Source organism: Sesamum indicum, linkage group LG10, assembly GCF_000512975.1.
Source record: "Sesamum indicum cultivar Zhongzhi No. 13 linkage group LG10, S_indicum_v1.0, whole genome shotgun sequence".
NCBI classification, from domain to species: Eukaryota; Viridiplantae; Streptophyta; class Magnoliopsida; order Lamiales; family Pedaliaceae; genus Sesamum; species Sesamum indicum.
In genome coordinates this window covers 7,607,386-7,630,035 of record NC_026154.1, presented here as the reverse complement: position 1 = coordinate 7,630,035, position 22,650 = coordinate 7,607,386, and the positions used below count along the sequence as shown (strand labels likewise).

The 22,650-nt window shown below is 35.5% G+C and overlaps 2 protein-coding genes across 2 annotated transcripts; both read left to right on the top strand.

Annotated features, from left to right (window-relative positions):
* LOC105172193 (NADH dehydrogenase [ubiquinone] 1 alpha subcomplex subunit 6) lies at window positions 1,100–6,524 on the top strand. Its single transcript, XM_011093556.2, has 2 exons — window positions 1,100–1,405; window positions 6,123–6,524. Exons 1-2 carry the CDS (start codon window positions 1,193–1,195, stop codon window positions 6,300–6,302), a joined length of 393 nt encoding a protein of 130 aa, XP_011091858.1. The 5' UTR covers window positions 1,100–1,192; the 3' UTR covers window positions 6,303–6,524.
* LOC105172243 (vinorine synthase-like) lies at window positions 8,768–10,377 on the top strand. Its single transcript, XM_011093616.2, has one exon. It carries the CDS (start codon window positions 8,906–8,908, stop codon window positions 10,232–10,234), a length of 1,329 nt encoding a protein of 442 aa, XP_011091918.1. The 5' UTR covers window positions 8,768–8,905; the 3' UTR covers window positions 10,235–10,377.

The window sequence follows — 22,650 nt, the reverse complement described above, 5'->3', positions numbered from 1 at the left end:
TTTCTTCTAAGTAAAAGTATTTATTTATAGTTTTATGCAAGTAGAATTTCTTATGTAATGGTCTTTGAGAGTAAAGCTAATTTAAAGGTTAGACTGAACAGAGATTCTCTTCTGAAGCAACTTTTTATCAATATTAAAGTTCTTATGTTAACAAATTAGGGAAGCAAAGAAACTGGTGACTAGAGAATCTCTTCAGATCATTGTCTTGTCTAACTGGCTAAAATTATTCCAGAAATTTGAATTCACAAACCCTAAACTTTACTTCGTCTTCCCAATCAATAGCTTCACAAAACTCGATCTTAAGGCTAAAACAACTAAACTTGTACAAATAATGGAGAATTTTGAAAGATTTAACCAAAATTGCAAGCTCTAACCTGTATGGCGTCGTCTTCCCCTCTTCTCCCAACTTCTTTGCGGTGCTTGAAGAAAGAAAACGAAGCATTCACCATTTTTTTTTTTACTGCGGTAATAAATAATAAGGGCATAATGGGGACTTAAGCAAAAAATTAAATCCGTTAGATGGCAGAGATGGAATTGGGCAAGTGAGAAATATTTATAATTATAGGGTTTTTTTTTGCAAAAAAAAAATAACACGGGGGGTTTTTTGCCAAGTTTTCATAGCACAAGGGAGTTTTATGCAATTTTCCCCTTTTTTTTTTAAATTTTTCGTCCATGTTGGTAAAAGTGAACTAATTAGAATAAAAACTCCAATTTAAATGAACCACGTGAGGCGCACATGATTTATTTCGACGACTTTTACAAATATCGAAGGGTACAAAATGACAAAAGAATTACAGGATTCTTTTATAATTTTAAAAAGATAAATAATAAAAATTTAAAAGTATTAAAATTATATGACCAAAAATATATTTAAACCCTGACAATATTTATGGAGGATAAAATTTGGGAATCGAAACCAAATTTGTCAACTCACAGCTAAATATGCGATGTTGGGGACCAAATATATGATGTTCTAAGTTAAATATATTAAAATTTAGATCAAATATGTGAAGAGTATATAAATTAGAGGATCAAAATTACTATTTCGTCGTAATTTCGAGTCTGAAAATGTAACTTTGCCATAAATAAATTAAGAGGAAAAAAGAAACTAAACAGCCTGCGAAACCGATTGCCCATCTCCACTCCCCTCACAGCCTACATTTCGTAGAGTAGTAAAAGAAACTAAAATCCAATGGCGTCGTCGCTGAAGTACGTGCGCGTGCCGCCGAACTCGGCTAGTCTGGCGGAGGCTCGTCAGCGCGTGTTCGAGTTTTTCAAGACTGCGTGCAGATCCATCCCATCCATCATGGAAATCTACACCCTGCACGACGTCGTTGCCCCCTCCCACCTCCGCTCCACCATCGCCTCCGAGATCCGGAAGAACGCTCATGTTACTAACACTAAGGTTATGTTACAACTTGTTTTATTTTATTTTCTGTTGCACCTTTTGAGTTCTTTATTTGAGTTTTATTTAGATGACGCGTTATAATTATCAATAATCCGGTTGATAGGTTTGAAGTGTAATCAGGAATACTTCTAATTCAGATCCGGTTCGATTTTTTTGTTTTTCATTAGTCCAATCCACTCCAAAAGCTCAGTTCTGTGGAAGGGATAACTATCTGATACCAAACCTTGGATGAATGCAACAACAAGTGCTCCCAAATTGTTTGTAATCAGCTTATAATTGGTTAAATTGTTGAGCTTAAGAAATTTCAACCAATTGCTGCTAACCTTTTGTTTTCTTGGTGTTGTTAAGAAATTTATATGTATGTATGTGCGTGTGTGTGTGTGTATTTATATATACACGTATGGTTGAGTTTGTTCATAAAATAACATTGGAATCACCGGACTAGTTCAGCGTTGCAATGATGACAGGCAGAAATTGGAAAGTAGTCTGATGTTTTGTTTCTTCTTGTTTTGCTGAATAGTGGGAAAGGGAATTTCTAGCAGTTGGAGAAGCCTAGAGCTGACATGGATTTTGTTCTCTGTAATGTGTCATGTTTTTGGAGAACTTAGACTGTTGGATGGCTACACTCTGCTGAAAAACGACCTGGAAAAAAGTAAGCTTGTAGAGATCAGAGAATTTATGAACTATCAGACTTTGATTTCTAGGTCCGAGGAGAATAGGGTTTACCCACTGTAATATATAAATGAGATATTACAAGTTACATTTCAGCAATTTGTTCATAAGTGAACAAGGGAGTGCCTAATAGTTGCCCAAGTTTAGTAGTGGATAGTATACATAAACATCCATGATGCGAAGATAGGCTAGAAAGCAAAGAGTTCAGAGATTTATCTACATAAAGCTTCAGTTTTTCTAATTACAATCATTTCTGGATTTTGTATGGTTTGCAAAACCAAATTTTGATATCTATCTCTGGAAGTACATATATATCTGTATGTATCTATATTTTGAAATATAGTTTTGTTTGAACATAGGGTACCGCTGCAGGTCTCTAATATATTGGTTCCTCAAGTCTTCCAATTGTACTTGAGCAGAAAAGTTTAATCATTTGTGATCCAATTCCATTTCATGTGTTAGGTTAGCATCATGCTTTCTTGTATATATTTATTTCGAACAGGGATGCTAGTATGTTGCTGCCATATAAAATGTGATTTGTATATGGTCTAATCAAATTCATGGTAGTAACTCAGAGATGAAGCTTAGGGAGGTAGGTAGGTGGATTGGAGAGAGTGGCATGAGAAAGAAGACCTTGACCCAAAGGACTTGTCCTAAGACTCACGATTATACTGTCACATTTAGCTCTCAACTATATTTTCTAGTGGAGATTGTCTTTGAAAAATATTTAGTATCTCAAATGCAATACTGGGTATAGCTATTGTTTGAGAAGCTCACTTCTCATTAATGTAAAAGTATAATGGATTATGGCAAAAGTTAGTATACAAAAATATAGGATCAAGAGGATAAAGGAGCTGTGCTTTGAAGTCTAATTAGTAACAGAATAGTAGTTTGTATCTTAGTTACAATTGTAAGTTATGTAGCTTATGTAACCATGGTAGCCCTTGCTTACTGCTCCTCCCTCGCTCCCTCGCTCTCTCTATGTGTGTATATATATGTGCGTATACATATAAACACATATATAAGGTTGATTACATGTACATTCACTCCAAGAAGACTAAATTGTACCGCTCTTGTTGAATTTGGAAATTACATCTAGACCTCCTCTAAGAATGTTTCATTTGTAAATCTAAAATAGAAGTTACACGATTGCCGTTTAATCTTGATATAAAAAATTCAAAGAAATAATCAAATAACAATTCTATTAGATGACCATTCTATCTCTGGAAGTGTTGATAGTGCTTGTTTCCTGAGAATTGTGAAGTTGTTTAATTGAAGGGATGTCTTTGTAGTTGAAAATAGAATAAAAACAACTGTTTCCCCCCCTGCTGTTTGGGACAATGTGTGGAGGATTTGGTCTGGAGAATTTCTATACGTTTAAGACGAGTAGAAAAACCACATCTTCTAGACTCTTTCTTTCTTTATTTTCATGTTGTCATGTATGCACACAAATTAACTTTTACATTCTTGTTAGTGACTGTTCAATCTATTATGGTGAGATTTGTTTGTGCAATGGTAAGGGGTAACTTTGTAAGTTTCTGTAATTGTAATTGCCCCTACTAATTGGGATGTGCTTGTGATGTTTCAAATAGTGATGGATGTATGTATAAGATTTATGATTTTGGAAATGCGTCTTTGTAAGGTGATAATGATACTAGCTTTTTTGACATAAAGATTAAATTGGGCAATCATGAATTCTTTCTACTATGATCATTACATTTAATACATTTATAGTAACAATACAAGTTGGCATAACATAAAAGTCACTAGTATAATTAGATTTAGTCCCACTGACTTGTGCACTAGGAAAATTGTTTGAGCATGATCACTTGCTCCCCCCTTTTAGGCACTGCTTATATTTTCTTGTTCATGTTGTCATCTAGATTATTAACATCTTTACTTTTTTCATTATTGTATGGCATACACACATGGGTGAAACCATGCTTAGAGCAACCATAGTTAGCCTTTTGGGATTACCTGCTATCTTGGAAATAATCACATTCGTGCATTTGCGGACTCGTTTTTTTCTATTTATCAATCCGCAAGACACTGGAACAAAATACATTTGTGTGATAGATGTAAACATGGTTGCAGAAAGACCTCACTTCATTTATATAGAAACACAAACCACCAACAAGAAATGATTAATTTTCCCATCCCCAATAGCTACTTCTAATTCAAAGGCATAAGAATCTTCGCTCTCTGTCTGGTTTACTTCAACAAAAAAACTTCCATGGCCAAAAATACAATAAAGTATTTCCCTTCTTACTCATCATGTCTCCTAAATTTTACTAAAAAGCTTCAGTAATTAATCTACAGACATACACATTCCAATTATGATATATTGTCATATATATCTTTAAGCAAATAAAAATCATCAACATTTATATGTTTATATATCAATATATTGTTATAATAACAGTGTATGATAATATAAAAGTTTGATGGGGTAGAAGTAGCCATATAAAAACTGAACAGACATCAACAGTATAAAGTCTCTTTAGACAATTCATATTCCAAACATTATACCAGACCTCCAAACAAAAACCAAACAGAGCCTCAAGATTTTCAAATCAAGTTCAGAAGAACGTTTTCTAATATCAGTTCTCCTTGCAAGTTTATTTACTCTCTATAACATTGTGTAGAAGAAGTGGCGAAATTGGTAGGGAAAATAGCTTTACTGAGAGGATACTTAAAAGTAGGTGCCTTAGTATTGCTAAATACCAAGGAAAAAGCATTAGAGAAACTACTCGTAAAATTTTATTTCTAGGAACAGATATGCCTTGAAGTGAATCAGGACCAAGAAGTACCTATAACTGGCTGGGATGTGAGATTCTATGTACTGGCAGGTAGGGCATTTCCTTTGGTGCTGCTTCTGACCTATTTTCTTGGAAGTGGCACTGGGCATCAGGAAAAACTGGCTTGAAGCTACTCAACTGCTGCTAATCAGATTTTATACTCTAAGCTTACATGTTAAATCTCAAACTATGCTAAAAGTGGTGATTTTAAGAAGTTGATCAGTGCGGATAACCTTTTACATGGTGAAGGGGTTTATTTATCCTAAAGTTTATAAGCGTATAGTTTTATTCTTAATCATACAAAAATATTCTCTAACAATTTTAAACTTATGGTTGCGTGATGTCATGTAAAAATGACTACCTAAAGTTCACCAGATAATTGATTAGATGACAAGTTGCGTTACTAAAACCTGCTCTATGCGACGTTGCAATTCTTATATTAGTACTATTGTGCCAAGGTTGCAATCTATCAGCTACCACATAATACAACATTAAATGCCAGTTAGCTGCCTAGTGTCTATACAAAAGCTGTTGTAGAAAGCCGGACCAGCAATCGATACGTTTTGGCATCCTTAGTCATATTTTGCTTTTATGGATGCCTTGACGCGTAGGACCTATCTGAACATATGGGTGAAAGAATCTGAAGTTTCCTTCTCTTTTGTATATTTTCTGGTATAACATGGTTTTGTTTAACTAGGATAAAAGAGTTGACATCTTCTGTCTTCAGAGTTGTTCACATATATCCCTATTGTCCTATGTGGTTTGTTCAAAGGTCAAATGCCCCATCCCCATGCTAAATTAATGAATTTTAGAACTTGAACATCATTTTTGTTGCAAATAATTCAGTTTTTTTGTGATCTTATGATACAAAGGAAGATGCTTTATGTTGTGATTTTTGGAACTAAGGTAGCAATTTATGAAAGAACTCTGATGTTACATTTCGATAGAACGTTGGGAGCTAAGATTTTCAAATTCATTATAACATATCCAAAGAACTTATTTAAATAATTTCAAGTTACAATGGATCAAATTCTTTGTACCTACTTTAAGCTATGTATTTCCATTGTCATGGTGGACTTCACTCTACCTAATATTGGACAGCGAATAAGCCTTTGGCTCGAAATTGCTGTTCTTTTTGTTTGAGTGTCAAAATTTGAAGCAGATATTGCAATTTTTTTTCCTAAACAAAAAGTGGGCAGGTCTTTCTCTAAACTGTTGCCAACACTCTGTTAATGATTGTGCAGGTTATTGATATGCTGCTCTTCAAGGCAACAGAGGAACTGAGTAACATCGTGGAGCATGCAAAGCAGCGACACCACATTATTGGTCAGTATGTTCTAGGTCGTCAAGGCTTAGATGTAGGAACCAAGGATCAGGGTGTGTCCGATTTCCTGAAAAATTTCTACAAGAGCAACTACTTCTGATTCCGTTTCCCTGTTGATATGCCTGCTCCTGCTGCTGCTAGTAGAACTGGTAATAAAGAACTTAGTTTATTGAACAACTATTTTCTGCTCGAATTTCACTAAGCTGTGATTTTATCTATTTTACTACAATGCATGTTATGAAAGAGCGCTGAGTTTACTCAAGAAACGGGGAATTGATTTCTTTTGCTTTCATTTGGTAGAATTGATTTCATTTCAAATTCATTCCAGTTTGTGGCCGTTAGGGATCTGAATTAGAATGTGAAACTAATTACTAAGTATATCTATATATAAGTTCATTTGGATTTAATCTTGTAAAATTTTAGGTTTTATTGGGATATCTATACGAATATATCATAAACGTAGAAAATGTTGATGAAAATATCGGGTTTATTGCAGACGCACATATATATATATATATATATATATATATAGATAAGGAAACATGCAAGCAACCCCTTTATTATATCGCAAATGAGCACGTTACCATCTTATGAAAAAAACAGATAACGATCTACCTTCCTATATTTTTTAAATACAATAATTTACCTCCCTATGTTTTTTAAAATGAAACAATTTACCTCCCTGTATAAGGAGGTAAATTGCTTCATTTTAAAACGTATAGGGGGGTAAATTGCTATATTTTTTTTCATAGGGGTGTAATGTGCTCATTTTTAATATCACAGGGGATAAATTACTATTCACCCTATATATATGTGTGTGTGTGTGTTTGTTACACATGCATTTCATCCGGATTCGGATTTGGATTTTGGGAGTTCTTCATAGGTTAATTATTTTTTTATTAATAAAAAATAAATAAATTATATTAATGTATTTTATTTTAATATATTAATATTAATATTATGAGTCAAGGTTTCAAACTGCGACTCGAATAAAAAAAAAATTTTTAAATAAATTTTAACCAAGTCGTGGCTTCAAACCGCGACTTGGTTGAATTGCAATACATAAATTATATTATTTTTTATAAATTAATTATATTTAATTAAGTTTTAAAATTATATTAATTTTAAAAATACAATAAAGCATAAAAATATAATAGTATATTTTTCTATACAATTCTAAAAAAATACAATGAACCATACTGATAAGTTTGTGACCCTTCGGCTGAAACCCGATGCCAGATTTAGAATTTTAGAAAAAAATGCAAGTGATTCTTGTGATACTATAAATGTATAAATTATTATCTTATATAAAAAATTATCAATTTACTTTCATTTATTTTTTCCAAATATAATAATAAATGAAGCAATTTATTTTATATTTAAAAAACAAATTATTTTATTTTAAAAAATTACAAAGAGATAAATTGCTATTTTAAATATAAAGTTCATTTTATTTTTTTAGAATTGTACAACAAAATATACACTATTACATTTGTATGTTTCATTATATTTTTAAAAATTAATATAATTCTAAAAATTAATTAAATATAATTAATTTATAAAAAAATAATATAACCCTATTTATTCAACTTCTTGTATTTAATTGCACCTAAACCGTGAAAAACTGGTAAATTTGGAATTTTGGATGTAAATTGTAAATTGTAAATTGTATATTGTTGGATAAGTTTCTAAACTATGGAACTCCTGCCATTTTAAAAGAAGATAATAAAACAAGACTGGCGGTGTATTTAACTGGCCGGCCTCGACTTTTGTGCCCCTCTTTAAGTTAGGGATCTTTCCAAGGAATCATTGATTAATTTAATTAGATTATTTTTTCTCTTATTATTATAAAACAAATTGAATGGTTTCAACTTCAACGACTTTAGTACACAATTTAAAGATCATAAAATGTTTACAAAGATATTTAAAGATTATTCACTAAGAACATATTTACTTAAATGTGATTAATCAAAATTGAAATAGAATTATAAGTGTGATGCAATTATTTAACAAAATTATTATTATTATTATTTTCTTACTTCAATTGCAGAAGGAGTGATTGGGTGAAACCCACCTTTTTAAGTGGCATTTCTAGTCATAATAATAGTGTGAACAGCAGTCGACCTTTGTTATAATAATGCTTTCAACTTAATAAAATGAACATTGGACTATGTTATATTATTAAGTCTACGACATATTAGTCTAATAAAATAAACATGTCCTAAGACAATTATCAAATAATAGAGAAACTTAAATTCACAATTATTTAATTGAAATTGATTGTTACTTAATTACATATTAATTCATGCATAGTCAAATCTGGTCATTTTCAATGTCAGTAATCGTTCACTTTCCTGCAATATAAAAACCTTAGATTTATCTTTCTCATTAATTTATCCAATATGCCATTTGCCATAATCATTAATTGTACTCAATTAATCATATATAATATTTATATCTAATAAAGACAATTAATCATACCGTCGTTAACAATGTCAGATAAAATATATTTAAACAATATTTATTATACAGTTAAATAATATCCAACGTATTGATGAGGTTTAAACTCAATCTCTAAGGTTATGAAATCTCTACTTCACGACCTGAACTAAGTCTTATTGGCTGGATTACCTTCTTTCATACCAGAGACACTAATTCGACTTATACAAATACTGTTTGAAAATCTGTGAAGAACAACCAAACATGGAAGCTCCTCTACAAGTAATCTCCAAAGAGATCATCAAACCCTCATCTCAAACTCCCCACCACCTCAGAAAGCTGAAACTTTCATACTTAGATCAATTAGCACCCCCTGTCTATGTTCCCCTCATCTTCTTCTACGAAGCCGATGAATCAAGAGGCCTCACTACCTCTAACCATCTCCAGCTATCTCAACGCCTCAAACAATCCCTATCAAACACTTTAACCTCATTCTACCCACTGGCAGGAAGGATTCAAGATAGCTCGCTCATTGACTGCAATGACGCCGGTGCTGAGTTCATTGAAGCTCGAGTTCAAGCTCAGCTCAAGGATGCTCTACAAGAGCCCATCATTCAGCAGTTGAAGTACCTTCCAGCAGACGCTACCGCGGGCAGCCTACTTGGGGTGGCTCTTATCGTCGTGAAAATCACTTTCTTTGACTGTGGAGGAATCGCTGTCGGAGTTTGTGTATCGCATAAATTAGCCGACTGCGTGTCTATAATGGCGTTCATGAATGCCTGGGCAGCCTCGTGCCGAGGGGAAGCTGAGTTTTCTCAACTGGTCAGTTTTGACCTGGTTACGTACTTCCCGTCCAGGGACTTCCCGGGCTCTGATTCAAACTTGCCATTTCCCTCATCGAAAGAGAACCTAGTGACGAAGAGGTTTGTGTTTGATAAGGAAAAATTGGCAGCTCTTAAAGAAGCTGCTACTTCCCCCTCTGTGAAGGATCCAACCAGAGTGGAAGTCGTCTCAGCTTTTATCTGGAAACATTTCATAGATGTGGCCAAATTTGAAAACCCGGTGGGAAAAAGGACTTTTCTTGCATCGCATCCGGTCAATCTGAGGCCAAGAACAAGCCCACATCTGCATTTGGAGAACATTTTCGGCAACTGCATCATGCCAGCAATGGCGACCTCGAATCTGGAGGATGTTGAGGACTTTCATGAGTTGGTGAGTCGACTGAGAAGCGGGTTCAGAAGGATCGACCGGGATTACATCGGGGAAGCGCAGAATGGAGACAGTTATTTGAACGATATCATGAATCTAAATTGTCTGCTTGTGGAGGGAGGGTTAGAGATATATTCCTGCAGCAGTTGGTGTGGGTTTGCTGTGTATGAAATTGATTACGGGTGGGGAAAACCAGTTTCATTCTGCACTTCATCCTTACCCTTGAGAAATAGCTCAATTTTGGTGAAGAGTAGATCAGGAGATGGGGTGGAAGCATTCGTTACCTTGCCTGAAGACAACGTAGAAATTCTTGAAAGCCAAATAAAACTCCTCAACATTAAAGAATCTGGTTCTTATGATAGGATTTGGCATGATGAGATTTGATGGTATGAGAAATGAGACCATAACTAATCCCATAATCCATTGAACGGTATTTAGTTTGACGTAATGTATGTTTGGTATCTTATGTAATAATATTATATCGTATCTGGTTGAAGAAATAACAAAAATATGATTAAATGTAAAAATATCATTAAGGATATTATTTTTTGAGTTATTTTTATTTTAGCGTGCATTGTATCTTCAGAATAATTACAAAAGATAAAAAAAATCTCTTAATATTTATTAAAATATAATTTTTAAAATAATAACTCTTGTGAAATATTTCTACTTTTTATACATTCATGATGCCCCTAAAATTATCGAACCAAACCCACTAGTAGGGAGGCAAAGCCTACAAAAATACGTATACCAGCCCAGCAGGTTGAGAACCCAGTTGGCCCAATCAGCAGGAGGGCAAGGCTCATTAGCAGGAAGGAAAAACCCATGGTCTTGCCTTCTACTTTACTGAACTTGTAGGCCTAAAAAATAGGTCCATACCAATCGAAAACATCATCATGCAGCTAGTGGACACGTCATACAGCTTGCCAGCATATTTGTACACATCACCCTAAAATATCTCTAGGTTGTTCCAAGTAAATCGGTGGCAAATGAGCTGGAAAATCCATAAATAACCAATTCCTAGATTTTTTAGGCTGACGTGGTAGGGTTCAGTCTAGCTCGTGTATCTCAACCAAATCTAGTCCAAATCTCCAATGGTTTGTTCTGGATGATAGCCAATTCAAATGGTTTTCCAATTATGTGCGGCACTTCACAATCACCTCCGTGTCATGCTCTATACAAGCCTATAAATAGAGGCTTTGTGCAATCATTTGGTAACACCATTTTTCACTCTCAAACTCTCACTTATTCTCTCAATTTTCCTCTCGTTCTTAGGCTATTTTTAGCTTATATTTTACACTCCTCACGAATATTCATCATTCTTAATCATATCTCACCATTATTCTCATTTTATTTCAAGTTTTTCTTTTTTTATTTCTTCTTTGATCTATTACTGGCTTAAGCATCAGAATGTTAATCTCTATTAATCTTAAAATTTCACGAAAGATCCTTCGACCCTTGTGACGTGGCAAAAAACCTGGTATGCATATTGGCGACGTCTGTGAGAACACTTGACCTTTGACGCGAGAAATGGCTAATTCCAACAATGGAGGTGATAACGGATTCTATGAAGGAAACTCTTCCTTCCCTGTTACAGCTGGACCTGTTGTTCCACCTATAGATCCCACTTTGGGAGCTATTAATGCTCCTGTTCTAGATCTAACCTCAAGAGCCAACGCTCTAACCCTACATCTAGCCCTCAACTCAATAGTTAGAGCTATTGCTATGAATCTGCTCTTCTGCGAGAGCAGTTGCATCAATTCATCATTGAGACCATCAATTCGACCCTTTGCGGTTCCCAAGCTAGTGGAGCAAGACCCTTTTCGCAACTGAAAAGAGGAGGAACACATGAAGTCAAGGTATGGACGACCAGATTCCTGCAAGCTCCAACAGGATCTATCTACTCCCGCTGATTTTGCAAGCAAGGAGGCAGTTGGACATCAACCCCCTAGTATCTAACAGTTGCTGAAGAAAGAGATAATGGAACTTCGCCAACAGGTGACAAAGGAGATTAGGCCTGTTGAGCGTGAAATTCCCTTTAGTGAGCATATCATGGCGGAAGAACTTCATGCTCATTTTTAGGCACCCTCACACCTAGCTGGTTATGACGGTACTTTTGATCCACCTGAGCATATCTGTAAGTTAAAAAATTCAGCCCTGGGCCACAGGTATACTAATGGTATTAAATATTGTGTTTTTCTTATTATGTTAACAAATTCTCAATGGTTTGACCAGCTTCTAGTTGGACCAGTTAGATCTTTTGCAGAATTTAGCTCCCTCTTTCAACACCAATTTGATAGCAACAAGAAGTACCGAAAATCAGCCATTAGCCTTTTAGGGATCAAGTAGGAAGAGAAGGAAAACTTAGGGGCATACATCCATCATTTTAACATAGCCATCGTAGAGGTAGTTACAGCCCACCAAGTGGTGCTGGTCAGCGCATTTACTCAGGGACTTCGTGGAGGGCCCTTATTAATATTTAGCCAAGAAACCAACTACCAATTTGGATGTGGTAGATCGAGCAAAAAAATATATGGATTTGGAGGATGCCTGGATGGTGAAAAAGAACAGTCGTGACAAAAGAAAAGAGAATGCATTATCTTCCACTCGCAGAATTAGAAGAGAGCCATGGGGACGTTTCAACCCCCTTGATCCAAAAAATGAACACTACATACTTTCATAGTCCTGCTAGGATGCTTATGGCAATCGATCGACTTCCAGCCTTACAATGGCCTAAAGGCTCAGAGGAAGACCCTCAATTCCCAAAATTCAAATATTTCTGTAGATATCATAGAGAGTATGAACATGATATTAATTACTACCGCTAGCTAAGACAAGAGAGAGATAAGACTCATTCAAGCCGGCTACCTGAATGATTATGTGGACAAAGAGAAAATACACGAATGGAAAGAAGATTGTTCTCACCACCACAGATTTCGTAAGGGTAAGCAGCAAGTCGAAAACCCTCTTAAAAGGGAAGATAGAAAGAAAGAAGCCCAAGTTGAAGAAAATCCCCGCTAAAGGTGTAATCCATATGATAGTAATAGGACCTACAGATGGAAAACCAGGACGAGCTAGACGAGCCCATGCACGGGCTGTCAGAACCATTATAGAAATAGATGACAAAGCGTCAGCAAGAGGACCAATGATCCACTTTGGTCCCTGACACATAGTGAATATATTTACCTCATAATGATGCACTTGTTATTTCTGTTGTAGTTGCTAATTATACTATTCAATGCATCTTAATGGACTTAGGTAGCTCTATGGATGTCCTGTTTTACAAGGTATACCCATAAATGGAGCTATGGGACATCCCGTTGGAGCCGGTGGGATACTTTGTTGTATGGCTTTGTAGGAGAGGTTGTACACCCGCTGGGACAAATCTTGCTTCCCCTTTCTTTAGGCACGGTACCCACCAAGAGGACTAGGATGGTTCACTTCTTCGTCGTAGATATGCCATCAGCATACAACATGACTCTAGGGCAATTTTCTCTAAAACTTTCCAGGCAATTGTTTCCGTACAATATGAAGTTGAAATTCCCAGTTGGGACCAAGGTAGGAGAAGTCAAAGGTGACCAATACACAACTCAAAAGTGTTATGTGGAGGCGATAAGAGGCAGCAGTGGAAAATGGAGGTGGACCTTCCTGACAAAGAAAGTAGTCGAGGTTCAATCCAGTAGGATGATAAAAAAGGTGTCATGTCATGTTAAGCTGGACAAAGAGTTAATAAGTATCCAGCTGGTACCTGAAGAGCCAGATAAACTCACTAAGATTGGTTCCCAGCTGAGTTCGACACTAGCTGGACACTTAACCGCCTTTTCACAGCAGAATGTTGATGTTTTTACCTAATCAGCTAGCAACCTCATAGGAATTGATCTCAGCATGGGAGAACATAGCCTGAACTTAGATCCAACCTTCCCCCGATGAAGCAAAAGAAGAGGCATTTTGAGCCTGAGAAGGATAACATTATATAAGAAGCGGGAAGTAAATTGTTGGCAGCAGGTCATATTAAGGAAATCCACTTTCCAGAATGATTATCCAATGTGGTGCTAGTGCCTAAACTAGGTAATAAGTGACATATGTATGTTGATTTTCAAGATGTTAATAAGGCATGCTCTAAAGATTTTTACCCTTTACCCCGTATAGACCAGCCGGTGGATTCCACCTCTAGTCATGAATTGATGAGTTTAATGGATGCTTTTCACAGGGGTGTCATCGAATTATGCTTGACCGCAATGATCAGAAGCGAGTTTGCTTCATCACAATAGGGGGAACCTATTGTTATGTTGTTATGCCTTTCATATTAAAAATCCAGGTGGTACATATCAACAATTAGTGGATCGCATCTTTCGAGAATAGTTAGGGTGTAATATGGAGGTATACATTGACGACATGCTGATAAACAACCGACAGATGGAATAACACCTCACTGACCTAGCTGAGACATTCAACACACTTAGGAAGTACCAGATGAAGCTAATGTTAGAATAAGTGAGCAAAAGCCAATTGGATTGGTGGTTTTGAAAACTATTAGAGCAATCTTTATTTAAGTATATTACCTTGATGAGTATGGTAAGTATTCATATTTGGTACATGTGTCTGTTGTGCTTACTTATTACGTTAAGCGTCACTTTAACGTCATAACAAATGTCCACAGAACATTTACATAACCCATATAGTTCGACTGCGCATTCGCTGACGCTATAAACCAACTTTTGAGGGTCGGTATAAAAGATTCCAAGTCGAGGACCTCGAGACTTGATATCGAGAGTCCTATTGAGACTTGCGCTGAGTATTTCATTTATTGGATGAGTGTTGTGTTTTATCGGGAGTACAGGAGTAGTCCTCAAACTTGAGAAATCACGGCACTCACGTGTATACGATAGTTGTATCTTGGATCTGTGTGTGAGGTGATTGTGTTCACAAACATGATCATGATAAGCCTTGTCCAATACAATCGGAGTATGTAGCTGAAAGGCACCACGAGGTGCGAGGGGATCGGCCCGGGAATCAGCATGCGGAAGCGGTGATAATAAACGTGCGTAAATTAAAATGAGAGCGCAATAAAATCATTGTTCCAAGGAGTATACCCTTGGAGTTGTCGGGCATTCGATGTAGTTAATAATAATAAACGACAATAATAAAATTAATAGCGCTATTGGTTGAATGAAATACGAGAGGCACTAAAACGTAAATCAAGAAGTACCTCTTTCTTTGATTTACTTTAAACCACATTCATTTTGATCTGTTCACGCAAGGATTCAAGGTAGATACCCTCTAAAGTTGCGTCCAAACTACACCGACATTGGGATCCCTCAATTCTCTATGTTACAAGAAAATTAGGGAGAAACACACCAAGTGTGTATGAGAGGAAGGAGGCCGCCGAATGGCGTTTAATGGAGAGGAAATTATTTTCTTTTGTATATTCATTCATTAGTTATTCCAAAATAACTATACACATATATATACCTTGAATGGATGCATTAAAATATGTCTAGGTTTATTTAACCATCCATAAGGTAATAAAATCCTTTATTCCAAATAAAAGATGACTAATATGACACTTTCCAAAAGTGAATTTGTTAGTCAATAATTTCCTTTTCTAACTATTTCCACCAACTTAATTAATGGGTTTGGGCCAATTTTAATTAATTAAAATACAAGGTCCAATTAATTAAATTCAATTTAATTAAAGTTCACTTAATTAAGTCCATCATATATTTAATTCAATTAAATATATATGAGTCCAATAACCCTTTATTAAATAATAAGTCCAATTTATCAAATAATAAAGGCAAGCCCAATATAAATTAATCCAATTAATTTATCCTTGGGATTATCCATCCAATGGATCCCTCTCATATATAAGTAATCAAATTACTTATGGAATTAATTCCCAATTAATACCTCGTCCCTTCTCGATGATTTATGTGTGACTTTTTAGGTTAACCTTTCAACTAGACTTGGCTAGTGTCCAACACTATTATTAATTACATCGAATTTAATTAATAATTCTCAATCAACCCTTGATCAAGAAAGCCCGTCACCATGGGTGGCCGTCTAGCAACGGTCCATGGCACTAGAGACTAGGTGAATTTCCATGTGAACATTTAGGCTCCCGAGTCCATATGGGTATGATCCTTCCATCTCTCCTCTCCCGGCCTTAGCCTAGGGCAGGAAATTGGACATCGGTTCCCATCTTGAACTAAGCGTCCATGCTTAATACTTGAGATCACATTATACCTAATTGCTCGACATAGGAACCTCTTCTTCCTATTCGACCAATGACTTTGGCCACAGGAGCGTAGACGCATCTCAAAGTGCATAGGAGATACCTGTGTCACGTTTTGACAGGGGACGGTTCCTCTTCTTGGAATTCACCGTCCTCGCTACATACTTTGACTACACTGGACAAGGCTTATGATTACCATGTCTCAGACACGATCACCTCTTGCACAAATCTAAGATACAGTCATCGCATGTATGTGACTGTCGTGATTTCTCAAGTTTAAGGACTATTCCCATACTATCGGGGCCGGCGACTCAAATTATACGGACCAAGCCTCCAAGGTTTCCATATGACAACTCCCGCAAGTCAATTTAGTCGATTCGACACCTAGCCAATCGACCCATTAAGATCACATAAACGTCCCAAGTCTGTCGCAGATGAAACACGACACTTATCATATGAATGCGACTCTTAATGCAAGTCTCAGTAGGACTCTCCATGTCCAGTCTCGAGGTCCTCGACTTGGAACATTTCAGATCCAATTCTAAATAGTTGGTTTCATGACCGCCATTCAATGCGCAGTCCAACTGTTGTACGGTTGTTATAGTGATCTGTGAGCATCTGTTGATACATCTAAGCAGTACTTTACCTAATTTGGTACACACAATAGATACGTGTGCCAATGATGAATTCTTACCACATTCATCAAGACAACATTGCTTAAATAAAGATTACTTGAATGGTTCTTGAAACTGCCAATCCAATTGGCTTTTGATCACCCATTCCAACAATCTCCCACTTGACCTTAAAGCTAATTAGTCATATCTTTCAAACTAAACTGATTATAAGCAGTCTGCGATATCAACTAGGTCTTATGGGTCTACTTTTTACATTTTTCCATCATCGCACCAAGCAGATGATGGTGTCTAAAATTTTTTTCTGGACCTGTGATGAGATCTCGGGTCTTTTACCTTGTGCCATAGCCTAGTTGTCATCCTCCAAGGTGAATACTGGCGCGGTTATGCTAGGTAGCACATCCAACAATTTGGGCGTTGTTCTTCAGTCCCAACCATTTTTAAATATAATTTGAAAATTGCCATACATTCAATTTCTATGATAAGGTTCCTTGTGGTATTCCATTTGAAATATTTCCAATTTTACCACATTATATATAAATCTCGAATGTACGTTTGTTTTGAGATTAAATATTATTCATATGATCCTGGAAGCTACTATCGTTATAGCCTTCCAGAATCAACTCTCCATTTATGTGCGTCATGGGCTCTTCTTCAATCCTTAATCAGGTATTAAAGATAGCCCCTCAACACCTCTCTGTTGCCTCGTCGATGCACACTCGATATTTATTGTTATGGTAAAAAATTATAAGCAACATCGATTTCAGTGCATCGAACAACATTCCATACTGCTTACAGCAAAGACGTAGGGGATGTCAAGTATCTAAGCTCCTCATCAGTCTACCATGACTGAGTCTTGGACAGCTTATCCCCAGATAAGAATCCAATTGCTATTAAGGAGAATTTTATGAATGGCTTTCGTGTTTTGGACTTCCATAACATCTTTCTATCATTCCAAATTATCAAAGACATCTAATATCTAAAACACAACTGAGCTCCCATTGACCTTCCACCTTATTCTTGACCAAGTCATGTACCTCATGATCTTGTCAAAATAAGTATGTGGGACTGTCAAACCTAATTTGAACTCCATAGCGGATTTTTATGGCTCCAAGCCATTTACTTGGATCGATGTCCTACATCGCTTCTCCTTGTCCGATTTTAGAAACTCGTACCTCTCGGGTAACCGGAGTTTTCTGATCGTTCCTTTGGAGAACTAATACATAGTCAGTTAAAGTTTTGATTATAACTGATGTTTGCATTATTCCATAATGAACTTATATAAATCAGACTCCGAGTCTAACTTTCCTCCCACTAGTCCTTTGACGTATGCATGACCATTCCTCATACTCAAGACTTTTGTAGGGCACAGATTATTTGCATTATTCCATATCTAACTTGTATAAAGTAGACTTCGAGCCTAATTTTCCTCCCACTAGTCATTTGACGTATGCAAGACCATACCTCATACTCAAGACTTTTGTAGGACGAGATTTGCCAATCCATATCGAATATAGTGTCTGGATTGCGACTTAAGAAAACGCCACATTTTACAACTGAAAGGTTTTTTCGATAGTCCACATCCAAACGGCCCAACTATTCAGTGAAGCACCGATCAAACTGTGTCCAATCGAGGTCTCGATCTTCCTTACCAGAAACAATTCAACATCATCTCTTCTGGAGGAATTTCACTGAATGAAAATTTCATTCTCATTTTGGATGCTTCAAGAACTCCCACTAAATACGCACCACCTCGATCCCATAGAAGGGTTTGTCTCCATAACCAGTTTGGTTTTCCACCTCAAGTCTAATTTCTCCGAACTTCCCAGAAGTCCTTAGACTTGTGAACCCTCTACTGGTATTTGCTTATTTAGTAACTTATAGATGTCTATTTTGTATCTAATCCAATAGATTGCTTTCTGAATTCAGCGATCAGGAAATGACCAAAGATGAGAGGGCAAAACAAAGAATAAAGTTGTCTTCCAATTTTTTTGGGGACTCGAAGAGGGTAAGAAGGAAACACCACAATGCGGAATGAACATAGAGAAACCTGTTTCCACCCTTTTTAGGCAATATCACTGTGCAAAGATACTCGCAGAAATTGGGAATTAATGAAAGCAAAAGATAATAAAAAAGCTAGCCAAAAGCTTCAAGGAGTTGGGAACCAACTGATTCAAGGGGACACTAAAAAGACAGGCCACATCAGAATAGAAGGAGGAAATGGGAAAACATAAACCTGATTTTAATTGAGCTAAGAAAAAATATAAGCAGTTGAGAGGAGGAAGGTGAGAACGACTCCTAGGGAAGGGGGTATAGATGATGAAGGTGGGAGGGACATGATACTCTCGTATTAGTTGGTCTATCCCCGAGGTTTTGAGAATAGACGATCCCCTCTCCAGAGGTGGAGGGGAGATTTCCCTTTCTTCCTCCCAAGAACGCTCGCCTTCTCCCTCCCCCTTTCATAATTTATGTCTTCCTCGACTATAAGATGATGGGCTGCAGCAGCCGTTTGGCGGAGACTCCTCCTCCGGCCACGAGGAAAACTAGACGAAAAACTGCCTATTTCTTTTGAAGTAACCTCTAAGGGATCATCACCTGCAAAGGTCTCACCCACAAAATGAACCGACTCATTGGAGGAAGACATGTTTTGAGCGAAAAATAATTAGAAAATTTCAAAGGAAAAGGGGGCAGGATACTTACAAAATCTTTGGAGGTGAAACCTTGATGCTCCAAGAAAAAGGAAAGAAGCAGAAGCAAGGTAATAATACCTGCTTAAAGACGTGATAGGGAAGTTAAGGACATACCCCTGTAACCGTCTGTGATTGGCAATTACCAAAGCTCGTCAATCAAGGAGGCCAGGCATAGGCCTAGCCATCATTCCTTTTTATGGCACTGGTAGGGCACAGTACTCGAGTGCAGGCATCAGAAAGGATGTTCAGGGTTCACAGGCAGGAGAAAGAAAACAAAGAAGGGAGTCATCTCAAGGCATCCTTTCTAAGTTAGTAGAGAGATCTCCCCTTCTAATCAAAGAGGACATGAACCCCTACTCTAAGAAGGAGTTGAAAATTTCCCTCCTCCTTAAAGTGGGGGGACTAGATGATGGGTATGGCCTAGCAAATTACGACCCAAGAACGAGCTAGGAGGCCCAATACCTCCTTCCCTAAATACAACCACTATGGTGGAGGAATCCTGCTTAACGTAGCCTAATATCGTGGCCCAAGCACCAACAGCTGGCCCAGCCACCATGTACACGTCTCTCTCTAAAGCCCATGTGGCAAACACTTGGATCCTCCATGTATACCCTTCTGACCAGCATGGAGTGTGCGTGGTATGGGAGGTTCTTTCAAGAACTTGGACTCTTGAGTCCATCAGACTCCCTATGGACTAGGGTTCTCCTCAGCCATGGACTCTCTCCCTCACCTAAATAATGACACTAACGGGCAAAATTCCTAAAAGATAGGGCCCGATCATGTCTTATTTCAACTAATTTTATCCATTCACCTCAGGAATAGGAAGCATAATCAGTTCCTTAATGAAGGAGGACACTCCTCTATTAATAGGGATCCTATCCCCAGGCGAGGGCTACCTTCAACACGCTGAAATCTGGCTATTATTCTGTTGCATTTATATTGCACTTTCACACGCGACTTTACTTCTTGTTTTCCATCATCACGCTTTATTTTCTAATATGTTTCATTCTTTCAAATTATTATTCTTCAAATGCAGTACTAACTTGGGTGTGGGAGTTCTAACGTTTTATTTTGTAGGTCCGTTTCTTTCGAATCCTTTCTTAGTTAATCCAGGCCCATCGCTCAAGTTCGACTCCATTGACCCATGCTAAAATCGCACACATCGATTATTATTGTATGTTATTATTATTTTATTATAAATTTATATATTTTTTAATTATAATTAATGTCAAAAATTTATGAATTAAAAAAATTACAATCAATCATTACAAATACTACAATGAATATAATTAATAAATTTATATAACATAAATATAGCAAATCATGGACAGTGTCCATGACTTGATGAAAAAAATATTATTTAAAAAAAAAAGAAAAAAGTTAAGTCGCGGATGATGTCCACGACAAGAGATATTTTATGATAAAATAAAAATTTAAAAGATTTCTCAAAGCACTGAATGCTAGCCTCTTAGACTGACACGTGTCAGCTCAAATTTTAAAAAAGTATATAATATTAACATTATATTTTAAAAAAAAGAAACACGAGAAGAAAGAAACGTGAATTGGGCTGAGACAGTAAAAAGAAGAAATTGTGAATGTGGGTTTATTATAAAATTAATAATAAAAGAACTATTATAACCAAATTTATTGAAGGAATGACACTACAAGAAAATAACTAACTCAATAGTTATAAAAAAAAATTGATGCTAATGTTACCGTTGAGCTAATTAGCAAATAAATTTTTATTGTTAATCTACATTATTTAATATATATTGTAAATAATTCGTTGTTAAATTTTTTAACAAGTAAATTTTCATTGCTAAATATTAGCAAGTAAATTCTTGTATTAAATAATATAATTTAACAATAAGAATATTTACTTGCTAATTAATTATATCAGCGTTAATTTTTTTTCATTGCTAGCAAATTATTTTCTTATTGTGTGAATTAAATTTAAGAATATATTTAAATATTTAAAATTTGATATGAGGATAGGATCTCTTTTATAATAGTATATATATATACATATTTATTAATTCTTTTCTTAGATATGTATTTATTATATTATTATATATTAAGGCCCCATTTACTTTGAGGATGGAATTAAGTAAGTGATAGGACTACCCTTTACTAAATGGATGATTAAAAAGCCCTATATTAATAGTAAGTTGTTTACTAATTACTTGTTTTAAGAAGAGTGTATTAATTTTATCTTGTACTAAATTTATCACACCTCCTGAGGTGTAATGAGTTATATAACCGAAACGGTAATTAATACCGGACTTTCAATTTGTACAAACACCCCATTCTACAAAGTAAGATCTTATTAACCTATACTAATTTTCTAATATAAGCTAATATATCATAGTAAACGGGGCCTAACGTAAATGCATTGATGATGGGTAGAATGATGTAGATATAAGATCCATATAAATAAAATATAAATATTTTAAAATATTTGTTTAGTTTCACACTTTTCTTTTATATCAATTACAAAAATAAATGCAATATAAAACTATCACACAAGAACTATTCAATACTTCATACAAAATAAACATAATATTAATTATCACCTCACCAAATATTCCAATACTATCATTAAACTATCCGATCTCCCTTAATCTCATATCCCAATTCATGGTGTCATGGTTTGATTGGAGTAAGTTTTTTTTTCGTAGCCTCCATTATTCCTATTTGTATTTTTTTTACTAAATAGAAACTACATATGTTGCATGTAATATTTATTACTTTGATAGAATAATTATAATATATATTTTTATTTAATTTAAGTATAATTATAAGATATGTCATAAGGTAACAAATATTATTTTGAAAGTTAATAAGTACATGTCTCTATAATATTTGGAATTACGTTATAAACTGAGAAATATGTAGCTTTGAGAATCAAAATGAAAAAAATATGGCCAACTTTATTAAATCAAATTTTGCTTATACTTAAAAGATAAGAAATTACTTAATTATATACATTTAAAATTTACGTTCCATTACTTCAAAAAGGAAAAATATAGATATAACGAAATATTTTTTTTTTTTGCTAACAATTATAATACAAATAAAATAGAAATTCGCATAAAATTTGAAATATGACTAAAAATTACGAGCATGTTTTGAAAATACAAGTATGCGCTTCAAAGATTACAAATAGTTGAAGGATTAAAATTGTATAAACTAGACATGTGAAATGCTTCGGGTGAATAGCAATTGATCCCCCTATTATATTAA